A 12183-nucleotide genomic window follows, 5' to 3' on the forward strand; every position below is an offset into this window, starting at 1 on the left:
AGGTAACAAGATAATAGTAGTCCAGTAAAATCCATTGAGGCTGTGTTACCTTATTTGACAGGACTCTGTAAATCTAAGCATGCATTTCTTTGTATTTGGAGCCATTTGATGATTAACAAAATGCATTATACTCTAAGTAAATGAAGGAAGCTATATACACAAGACAGACACAAACACAAGAAAGAAAGACTGAGGAAATAATAATTGGCCTTTCCATGTTATTTATAGACAACTGTAATGACACAACAGCTCTGTGCTTTGGTCATTTATTTTTAGTAAGCTGGTCTGTTATCTTTCCTGTCTTCTGCTGAGCTTATGAAAGGGATTAGGGCAGGTATGGCACTTTCCATCAGTGTGCTCCTACTTTGATACAGTACTTCCACAGAGACCAGCACACACAAAGAGAGAAAAAGCTTTTATATAAGCAGAAGCACTTCTGTAAAGTTTTTGTCTGCATTAATGAGAATGCTTTCAAAGGTATTATGTCATTTTTCTTCCTTTGAATATGGAATATTTACGTTTATGAATGCAAATCACTCCTACATATGTCCTTGCCACTTTCACTGTAACTAATATTCCAATGACCCTGAGCCAGTTTATTAAAAAAAACAAAAGAGATGTTGGGCAAGTCGATTGGCTAATGAGACAAACTGGATAAATTACTCAAAAATGTCTTTATGCCAATATAATTCCTTTATCAAAGTTTAAATGTGATACTCCCATCCATCAAGCCACAGATTGTTGTACACAGTGACAGCACAGCTAAATGCGGTGTATCTGATATCCCCATATTGGTGTTGTTTCTATATCATAATAATGTTGGTTCAGGATTGAAAGCCAGATTAAAAGATTAAAAGCCACTGACCAATCACGTTCTTGTGATGTCATAAGTTTGAGATCTGGTGGAAAAAGGGGGAAAAAAAGCCTTGAAATAGCTTCTAAAACCATTAGCTAATTTCTTGGTAAGTTGATCCTGGAGTGACACTGTTATGATGGTATAGAACAAAACCAACACGGGGATATCAGAATTGGCACATAACACATAAAAGTGTGTTTAAAAGTGTCTTTTAAACAGTCAGCCTTTCTGCGATGGTAAATAGTCTATTGTAAAATAATCTACCACGTTAACATAATTCGGCACTACGTGTGTCAGCTTTTGACCCTATGAAAAATAAAATGTTGCTCACCCCTGACACACCACTGACATTTTATCAATGGAGTTCATCATTGTAATGGTTAACTGTACTCTTCTAACAGCAGCAGCAGCTGCCTATGTTAATAAGTCAAACAACCCGAATGTTGTGACTCAGAGGCTTAACAGCTCTGGGTTATGTGTGGCTTTGGCATAATATGTGATACATGAACATGCCTGCTTAACATTTTTTGTGGTTCAGAAAAGGGTTTTAATTCTCTGCAGAGCATTAAACCCAGTGTACATCCTGAAAATCATGGCAAGAATTCCATAAGGGATAGTGTAGTGACCACCCTGAGTGCATTTACAAGCAGGAAGTCTCTGCTTTTTATCGATGATTTTTATGGAAGAATGCCTCTATTTACAGCTTGACAGACATGACAAAGTGCTGTGCTTGAGTAGAGGAAGTTGTTTCTTTTTTTTTTAAACTGCAGGACACTTAGCTAGTATTGTGCATACTGAGCTGCTGTGCATCGGATGCCACTGATAGAATGGTTTCCAGTATACAGAGTCCCCTCCATAGGAGCCCAGTTTAACTATATTCAGACTTTTCTCATCTAGATTATTGTTGCATTGCTTCTGCAGCTTTCATTTGTGCAAATCTGTGCAATGTAGTGAGCTTACTGAAATACATTTTATGTCTTCCATCCAGTGCCCTCAGCCACCAATGAGAAGAAGTTTTCAGAGTCGGTGGCTATATGTGAAATAAAAAACATTTTTTCAGCAAATTTGAATCTTGAATGTTGAAACCTAAGCCTTCTGACGCATAATAAACCCAATGATCAAGTGACTGGTCCTTTGGAGAATGTCGGTCCTGAACAAATCTGTAGTTTTCTGGCCGTTGCCGCCTCTCAGGGCCTGACACTGCTGTATTCTTTGAACAGCTGCTCTGTGGATTTAGGAGTTGGGGAACTCTTCCAAGACATATAAACAAACACAAGACCAGGATTAGGATGGCTGACACTAATAGATCACAATTCTCAGTCTCTTGCTTTCACTCTCTCAACTCTTATCCCCCACCTTATATGATCTTCTTCTTGACATGTCATGCCTTCTTTCCCTGTGTGATTTGTCATCTCACTAGCACCTGACTATCATGTCAGTGTGACTGTTCTAACAGGGCATACCTATTTGTTAAGTGCTTATATCCTGTGGTTCTCTGGTCTTGACCACTTTAGGTTGTCCTCTCAGACTAAGACAGGAAGGACTTTATCCAACGTGGAAATTATACCAGGTTTTCCAGGATAGAGACACATTTAATTTTGTATTTATGACAAAATAACTTGAAATAAGAAAAAAAAAATATTTTGAATGAATAATTCATGAATAATTAGTATGGTGACTAATACATCAATCATTAGGTAGATGTTGATCTATAACAGACATTTTGTTGACCACTAGCCATTTTAGTTACACCTGTTCAACTGCTCGTTATGACAAATATTTAATCAGCCGATCATATGGCAGCAGCTGCATTTAGGCAAGTACACATGGTCGAGACAACCTGCTGTTCAAACTGAGGATCAGAATGGGGAAGAGAGGTAATATAAGTAACCCAAAAGAGGTGAAAACACCTACTGAGTGGCAGTTCTCTGGATGAGAATGCCTTCTTGTTAGAGGTCAGAGGAGAATATGCAAACCGCTTTGAGGTCATAGGAAGGCAACAGTAACTCAAAAACCACCTGTTATAGCCAAATGCAAAAGAGCATCTCTGCATGCATAAAACTGAAACTTGGAGTACATGGGCTATAACAGCAGAAGACACACGAGGTACCACTCCTGTCAGCTAAAAGCAGCAAACTGATGCTCATAAAATTTGATAATAGAATATTGGAAAACCATTGGCTGCTCTCATGAATCTCAATTTCTGCTGCGCCATTCGGATGGTAGGGTCAGACTCGGGTGTAAACAACATTAAAGAATGGATCCATTCTGCCTTTTGTTCATCCCTTTATGACCACAGTCTACCAATCTTGTGATGGCTGCTTCCAGCAGGATACTGTTGCCATGTCACAAAAGTCAGATAATCTGGTTTCTTGACCATGACAATGAGTTCACTGTACTAAAACGGCCCCCACAGTCACCATATATCAAGCCAATAGAGCACCTCTGGGGTCTGGTAGAGGAGGAGATTCGCATCATTGATGTGTACCTGCAGCCGTGCGATGCTGACAGTTAATATGGGCTATCTATATGGACTATAAATCTCTGAGGAATGTTTCCAGCAGCTTTTTGAATCTATACCACTGAGAACTGAGGCTAGAACACTGCCTCAGTCTAGTACACATCAGGTATATCTCACAAAGTGACTGGTGAATGTACTTATGCCACTTTTGCACTGTATTAGTATTATCCTTTTAAATTTACGGAGGATAACAATAAATTCCTGCATTTAAAAATATTTATTGGTACTTTCATGATGCCACCTCTTGTTTTTATTAAAATGCTCTCCCGAGTCTTCAAATCAAGATAAACAGAAATCATCCTTTTTACAATCACAGCAGATGGCCCCGCCCCTCCCTGAGCCTGGTTCTGCCGGAGGTTTCTTCCTGTTAAAAGGGAGTTTTTCCTTCCCACTGTCGCCAAAGTGCTTGCTCATAGGGGGTCATTTGATTTTTGGGTTTTTTCTCTGTATGTATTATTGTAGGGTCTACCTTACAATATAAAGTGCCTTGAGGCAACTGTTGTTGTGATTTGGCACTATATAAATAAAATTGAATTGAATTGAATTGAATTACAGACATGCGTCAAAACTATTCTATTTCTTATTCAAAAATTTTTTTTAAAATCTATTCAACAGGGTTTATTGGGTAAGGTTAAGGTTATGATGACTTACACCTCAGAGGATTAAAACCTTCCAAAGTTAGCTAAAGCTGCTCTATAACTTTATACCTCAAACATCTGCATGTTGTGTTGAAGCGATATCAGCTGAAGTTGAACTAGGGCTGGACATTTGTGTAATACCACTTTGTACCACAAAATGGTGTAGTGAGTCAACTGAACCTTTATTTAACCAGGCAAGTCATGAAGAGCACGTTCTTGTTTACAATGGCAGCCTATCAAAAAAGCAAAACCTCTGGAGAAACTCGGTGTAGCTTAAAAGAAACACCAACTGTTAGAAAGTAACACACATCCAAAAAATACATTTCAGCACACACTGCTAAAAACACAGCTGGTACTTACAAAAAGATATTTAAAGGTGGCTAACATTAGCAAACATTAGTTGTCGTTAGTCGTCCCAAGCTAGGCTACTGGTCATAGGCTGTGCCATTCACTGGCATTCACTGGGCTGAACAAATATGGGGGTCATCGGTTTTTATTTGATATTATAAAATTTTTAATCACGCTTGTTTGCGTAGTTTCTTCGCTTGTCATGCACTGATAATTGTTCAAAGAGCGCAAAAGCCTTGCTTTAATGCGTGTTATCTTGAGTGGGTGTTGAAGTGGGAATATGCATCAGTGGCGCTTGACCAGTAAACTGACTCACTGATAAACACAAAAACAGTGGCTCTCTGGGACTGACTGCATTCTTCCCTTTAACAGCCTGACCCCTTTCTTTCAAATGGAGCTCATCCAGAAACCAAAGAGTCAGAAAAGAGTCTGCATCCTTCCACAAGTGGTATTGTAAACAGCAGGTGGCTATATTTAGAAATTAAATCAGTTCAACCACAACAAATCATATTTACAGTTAAGAAAACAGCGATTTAGAAAACTTGTCAGTAAACAAATTAGTTCACTCCTTCCACAAATTAAAATACAAATGCCATGTACCTAATTCCTATTGTGAATACTTAAAAAAAACAAATTCAACATTTTTAAAATGTAAAGCTGTCATTGCAGTGCAAATTTCCAGTGTATTTTTTATGAGTAAGAATTCACGTCGGCCTCCTTAGAAAACCCAAGTTTTCACCTGTCATCTTTCACCACCGTCGGTCAGTCCATCGTCATCGTATCCAAATTCTCCATCAAAGTGATAACAAGATTATGTCTTTTATGACACTTTTATCGTAGATGACGAGGGACTTCCACCTGGAAAATACAATGATATAATCAAGCTAAGAGGTATTAATACACATTACTGCTCACCACGCGACTTTGATTTGTCTGACATTTTGTTTGACCCAAATCAAGCAAGAAAGCACGGCGGTTGGATGCCTGGGCAAAAATGTGTATTCCCCAACCATTTGGCAAAAACTTGCTTGCAGTTGTTTTGGTCACTAGCAGATTGCCTGTTTTCCATGGCAGATGCCACCTTGTCTGCAAACACTTGCCAACTACTCCACAAGCAGTAGTGAAACTGTGAGGAGTCCCTCGCAAACTGTAAACCACCTTTTATAATCTGTCAGATGCACAACTTTTACTTTGAAGGCGAACGTTCTCTGTTTCCAGTTTGCGCTGCACTTTTTCAAGGTTTGCCACCACCCGGTAAGTAGTTAGCAAGTGTTTGCAGACAAATTGCTGTCTTTCACGCACACTATAGGCTACGGCGGCAACCTGCTAGCATCTAAAGCAATCTAGTGGTCAACTCATGACGACAAACGTCTAAGTAATTTTATCGGTTCACATTTTTATGAAATTTTTGGTATTGTACATTAATGTTTTCTCCCTTCCCCAGTCTAATGCTAAGCTAGCTAGCTAGCTACATCTATTAGGCTACGTTCACACTGCAGGCGAAAGCGCATCAAATCCGATTTTTTTTGACCCTATGCGACCCATATCCGATCATGGTATGACAGTGTGAACGACACAAATCCGATATTTTCAAATCCGATCTGGGTCACTTTCGTATGTGGTACTGAATCCGATACATATCCGATGTTTTAGAAAGCGACTGCTGTTTGAACGGTCATGTCGCATTAAATCCGTCTTTTACGTCACTGACACAGGACAGACGCCAATTATCAGCGCCGGAGAAGCGCCCGAGAAGACATCGCGAACGCTTCCTGGCCATCCAGCATAGATGTCAGTGAAACTGTTGGGAACACAACGTGAACATTTTATTTGTACTGTATAATCTGCAGATTCTGACAGAAATCTGCAACTATCCTTTGAAGCACCGCTCCTCTCTAAAACAGCAATAAGGATAATTATTAGGTTATCTACATTATTATGTAAATAACAAAATAACTTAAAGCAAAAATTGGGAAACGTAAAGTCCGAAGTCTTTATATTAATGGCCATCAGTCAAACAATAGTTTGCTCTGGGTCTAAACAGAGCGAGTTGTGTGTGACGTCTTCTTTTGCGCATGCGGGCCGCTTTGATCGTTCACACTAGAGCGCGTTTGCTGTCGCATTTTATTTGTAGTGTGAACAAGCAGACAAAAAAAATAGGATTTGATCAAAAAATCGGAATTGAGTATTAAGACCTGCAGTGTGAACGTAGCCTTAGATTCATCACCCAGACGCATTGGCTACCACTGATGAACTCTTTTCCTAGTTGTAATAGCAGGATACAGCATTGTCATTGTGTCATTATGATTTCTGACTAACACAAACTGGAGCATTGCATCAGTGATGTGCGTAATGTCCTCGCTGGTGTCAGTAGATGTGTTAAATGTGTGTTGCTGGTCCATGTTGTGTTCTGGTAAGGTGTTGTGTCTGTCTTTATCTAAGTTTCAGTCAACAGTTTCTATAAATACCTGCATCAAGTGGCTGGAATTTCACAGCTACACTTGGAGACCCTGCTATCTGAGGGCAGAGCTAATTTTCCACTCTAACAATGTGAAGAGCTGTAATAAAGCTTCAAAAGCATCTCTTTTCTCGGAGGTAAAAATAGTTTAGCTCTCAGAATAATAACAGAAAAACAAAGTCCAGATGGGTTCATTTGCAGTTCCCTCTTGTTTGTCCTATTATATTTTCCTCCATATCAGTTAATCTGCCTCTTCAAGATAAAAATACTTGACTTGTTTGGCCGTCATTATTATTTACTGGCTGTAAAAGCGTTGTGATCACGCCAAAGTGCTGGATGGCAGCAAGTAGCCTTTTGCCTGCCTACCCTCTACAGACAGAACATAGCATGTCAGCCACAGAGATGACTCAGACACCGCTGACTCTGTGTCATACACATCTAAATTAAACTCCCCGCTTGTTCAGTTTGCTTTCGAGAGACTCTGCAATTTTGCTTCAAGAGCTCTGCTCGTCTGCTTGTGTTTCTGCTTGAGTGTTGAATTTTGAACTTTTCTCACACTGAAGCTCGAAGCACTCTAACCTCACACAACTTTTGGCTGAGTGCTCTTCTAAATAGTCAAGTTTCAGTCTGATACAACTTTTAATGTGAATATTAGTAATTAGAAGCAAATTTGGGGCTGGAAAACACATCAATTTAACACCACTTACCCGTTTCAGATTGCGTATGCTGCTACTGCGGATGGACTCCATCAGCTGATCATGGGCTGACCTCATTGGCGTTGATGGCCTGCTGCCCTCCTCCCCTCTCCTCTCTACCGACACAGGCCTAAGGGCATTTTTGAGCTCCTTAAGGATGCTGTTTGTCTCATCATTACCCGACACCTTCCCCTTCTTCCCCTTCTTCCCTTTTGTTTTCACCGTCTTTTTCTTGCCCGCTTCATGCGCCTTGATGACCTCTGCAATCATCCTCGTGGGCTTCTTCTTCTCCTGCTGCGGGAGAGGAGGTGGAGGAGGAGGTGGCGGAGGAGGTGGGGGTGGAGGTGGGGGAGGAGGTGGCGCAGGGGGTGTCTGTTTTTTAGCCAGGTCGTTTCGGGGCAGTTTGGGTGAGGACCAGGGAGAGGCCCTGGGTGAGCTGTAAGGTGATGAACTTGGTGTTCCTCTCTGCTGGCAGAGAAAGGCGCATAGACAAATAAACGGATAAGCAGAAAAAGTAATATAACAGTTTTCCTTCTGTAGTTTAGTGTCAACGATAACCTTGGAGTGATCGTCAGCTCTGGAGTTAACAATTTATGATGAAGATCTTACTCCTTTTCACAAAGATAAGAACTTTGAAATAGTAATGTTAGTATGAATTTTAGTATAAGTGGGGTGCGCAATGCTGTCCAGCTAGACAAAGTAAAGCCACAAACCAGCGCAGTGGTTCTGGGGTTAACAGCTCCTTCTTGTGCCCCCTGCTGGTTCTGCTGCTGCTGCCTCTGCTCCTGTAGCCGTTTCTGCCTCTGGCGGTCTTGGTTCCTGGTGAGGATCCCTGTCATGCTCATTCTTGGCCCAGGTAGGTTGAACTGGTAACCCAGTTTGATCAAGGTGTAGTTTTCCCTCAGAATTTTCACCATCTCCATTTCCACCTGCAAGACGTGTTTGCACGTGATGATGTCATGATGTCATTAGCACAGCACAGACACAGAATAGGAATGAGAAGAAAGAAATCCAACCTGTCCTCCACACATGTGCCTCTGGTTATGAAACCTGAGCTCCGTCAAGGTGTTGTTTCCTGGTAGTGCTTGAACCAGAGCCATCACGCCTTTTCCAGACACATAGTTGGACTCTATATTCAGGCTGATGATGGAGGAGTTCTCCTTTAGCATCTTAGCAATGGCCAGAGCCACGGGGTCGTCAGCTCGGGTGTTTGCGAGGCTGAAGGTTCTCACGTGTGTGTTTGACCTCAATGCTTCAGCAAATCGGATGAGAGTTTCCTGAGAAGTAAATTATCAGTATTTAAATTCTTCAGACATATTGCACCTCTCAGTATAAAAGAACCTTGAAGCACAGAGCGTTATAAAAAGTGAAAGAAAATATGATTCTGTTCCCTTCAGCACTGCCACCACCACATAGAAGCCAGGACATTCCTGAAGTCATCTGACACTTCAGAAAGGCCAGTGTTTACCACACTGACACAAAGCCTTGGTCCCATGCTGCTGTTACAACAATACTAAAATTAGCCGCAACTTGTATGAGTAACTTTCCTGCTTCTATTGTGCAACCCACCGGAATGGCTTTAGCATCAAACACAGATTTAAGAGCACATGAGAAACTGGGACTGTTTTGGAAAGCCACACCACTCCAAGCCTTCCAACACATTCAGATTTTCATGTGGTTCCTTAGGAAAATCGATTGCCGACCCCTGAATCTCATGGGTGGTTTGGATTTGCCAGCCTCAGCCAGGGTGACAGCTGCCAGCATCTAATATTAGTCAATGAGAAATAATTTGGGAACTAACGTGATCATCTCATGACTTCGTTTCTAGGATGCTAATGTGGATAAAGTTTAAAAAGCTACTAAAAAATGTAGTCATTATAAGAAGACAGCTGATTAGCATTTTGCTCAGTGCTTTCCTTTATGCTAAAAAAGGCCTGCAAAGCTTCCTGTAAAGAACTTCCTGCATCTTCATCTGCCTGGTTATAAATTTAGCTTAAAGTTAAGCAAAATTGCTGGATTTGGAAACAAGGCTTATAGATTTAAATTTCACAAAGTCACAAATTTGTTTAACTCATGATATAGCTGATTGCAAACCTGTTTTGTTTGATTGCCTTATGATAACACAAGTGAAGCAACACACAGAATGATCAAAACCTAAATGAACGTAATGTGGTGATTCGTGCAATTCTTAGTCAGCAGCTAATTGTTATTTATGTTATTATAACCATAGTTATCTACATTTCCTGTGACATGTTGGTGAAGATATTTTGTGAAATTAGTTTGTTATGAAAGAATTTTATTTGTACCTGTGAGATGTCATCTATATTATTGAGATTAACCTCAGTGAGTTCAGAGTCATTTCTAAGCACTCGCTGCAGAGCGTCATCGACGACAGTTGGGTTTCCAGTGGTGTTCGGGTCAGCAGGTGGTGGAGGAGGAGGAGGAGGAGGAGGAGTCCGCCTAATAGGCTCCACCCTCTGGGGCTTGAGTAGGGTTAGGTTCTCGGCCCATGACGTCACCTGCCCTGAATTTTTTGACGGTTCAGGTTTTGATTTATTATTTTGTTCTTCTTCCTCCTCCTCGTCTTCTTCCTCCTCTTCAGTTACAGGTTCTTCTTCACTCTCCGTCTCTTCTTCCTCTTCTTCATCACTGTTCTCGGCTTCCTCTTCTTCCTCACTTTGTTTTTCATTCTTTTTTTGCTCCTTCTCATTTTCATCATCTTTGTCCTCTTCTCCTTCACTGGTTTCTGCTGTCACACAGTCCTCCTCCTGTTCTTCATCCTGTATTTTAATACAGTTAATGTCTGTGAAGGTTCTGAGTCATCCAGGCCATTGTAGTCTAAAGAGCTTAGAAAGAAAAGCTTCTGGATTCTTTAAGTTGCTTGAAGACGTTTCACCTCTCATCCGAGAAACTTCTTCAGTTCTAAGGTCAGATCTAGGTAGAGGATCAACAGGGGGTTCATGACCCTCTTGGGGGACACTCCCCTAGGACTTAAATCTGGGACTCTCCACCATTTGACCTTAGAACTGAAGAAGCTTCTCGGATGAGAGGTGAAACGTCTTCAAGCAACTTAAAGAAGTCCAGACGCTTTTCTTTCCAATCTATTTAGACTAATGCAGTTAATAAAAGCTTGTAATGCTAGCAGGATAATGTGATGTGGACAGCGTCTTACTAGAAGAATTTGTAATAATGTTGCTTTAAGTTACACTGTTCTTTGGCAAAACTAATAGAACACCAGCACAAAAACATAAAAATAAAATAAATGTTAACACTAACCAGTTTTGGGCTTGCTCCACCTAACTCATCCTCCAGCAGTCTACGTGTCTCGTTCTCCCAGTACTTCATGAGGGCCTCTCTGCTGAAGGTGCCTGTCGGGGTCTTATCTGTCTGGTCTCGCTGTCTGAGTCCTATGGGCACATTGGCATCAGGATCGATGTCTGACAGCTCCTTTTCCAACTCAGCCAGCTCCTCGGCGCTGAGAGAAGCCAAAAGCTCATCTTCATCAAGGTCTTCATACTTACTCAGCTCTCGACGATACCCAAAACAGCTCATGGCCAAAGTGTGATAAGCACAGAAATGACAGAAATGCAGACAGACCGGTTCTTGATTTGCTTATGATCTGGTGTAGACCCCAAAATGAAGATGCTTGGGATTGGAAATTCCAACAAAAGATACAGTCCACTATGAAAGTAGTAGAAATTTAATTCAGGTCTTTAATGGCAAAGAAAAAAGCTGTCTGCACATTCTGGATCCAGTCTTCTGCCACTGAAGCCCAGTCCAGTCTGAACCAGATCTGTCCTGGCCAACCGAGTTTATGTGACGGAGACCCTCCGTGTGTGTCCGTGGCCTCTCCTCTCTAATCTCCACAGCTGCTGTTCAGGCCTTAAGAGAGGGATCAGAGGGGAACGTACTAAAGTGTAGGCACCATGATGCAGCATCTTTTTTTGGGAGGCGCTGCTCTGAGAGGCAGAGACACAAAAAGCCTGTGAGCTCAGAGACCATGTGTCCTGTCAATGTAGTAGTCTGTCACCTTTGTTCATAGCCAACTGGGCTCAACATATAGTCAGCACAAGAAGTAAGGCACATGACATATAGTTGAAAAAATGGCACAGGCTTGGCCGCTACATATCCTTCAACAAAAAGTTCTCTTTCTCTTTTATGCCAGTCTTGATGATTTTATAAACGCATAAAATAGTAGTTAAACATATTGATTGAGGGACAAAAGCCTAATTTATAGTGAATTCTGCCAACTTTAGTTGGATTACCCACCAAAGAAATGGGACCTAAAATGTTACATATATTTTATTAGCCACAAGTTTTGGGTAGTGGCCACTGAGATTCCTTCAAAAGGTGACTGGGCTCTCCCTTAGGGACATGGGGAGGACCCTCGCCATGTGGAAGATGATGTTCTTAGACATCAATAGGAGCCAGTTGAAGTGCTTTGGACAGTTGACTAGAATGACTAGTGGGTGCCTTCTTGGTGAGCTGTTTCAGAGTGGCATGGTCCTGGATAAATGGGAGAAGATTGATGGGTGTATATAATTAATTTCTCTTTGCTATTTGGGCTGATTGGGATCTGATGAATGTAAAAACAAAGAAATATCTTTTTACCTGATTTTGCTCTACAAGGGCCTGATATCCACATATGAGGACATTCGTTTTAAATT

At 41.2% G+C, this 12183-nt stretch overlaps 1 protein-coding gene across 2 annotated transcripts; it reads right to left on the minus strand.

Annotated features, from left to right (window-relative positions):
- Positions 1-4178: 4178 nt before the first annotated feature.
- lmod2b (leiomodin 2 (cardiac) b) lies at positions 4179-11425 on the minus strand. Of its 2 annotated transcripts, none has more exons than XM_019347331.2 (6): positions 10793-11425; positions 9823-10296; positions 8533-8793; positions 8230-8445; positions 7529-7984; positions 4179-5221 (listed from the first exon to the last, which is right to left on the minus strand). In XM_019347331.2, the coding sequence occupies exons 1-6, from the start codon at positions 11066-11068 to the stop codon at positions 5195-5197; spliced, it is 1710 nt and encodes a 569-aa protein (XP_019202876.1). In that variant the 5' UTR covers positions 11069-11425; the 3' UTR covers positions 4179-5194. The 2 variants fall into 2 exon arrangements, with proteins under 2 accessions (XP_019202876.1, XP_019202877.1); XM_019347332.2 differs by having other exon boundaries at positions 7529-7981; positions 10793-11423.
- Between the last annotated feature and the right edge of the window lie 758 nt (positions 11426-12183).

This window comes from Oreochromis niloticus, linkage group LG17 (assembly GCF_001858045.2).
Source record: "Oreochromis niloticus isolate F11D_XX linkage group LG17, O_niloticus_UMD_NMBU, whole genome shotgun sequence".
Classification (NCBI taxonomy): domain Eukaryota; kingdom Metazoa; phylum Chordata; class Actinopteri; order Cichliformes; family Cichlidae; genus Oreochromis; species Oreochromis niloticus.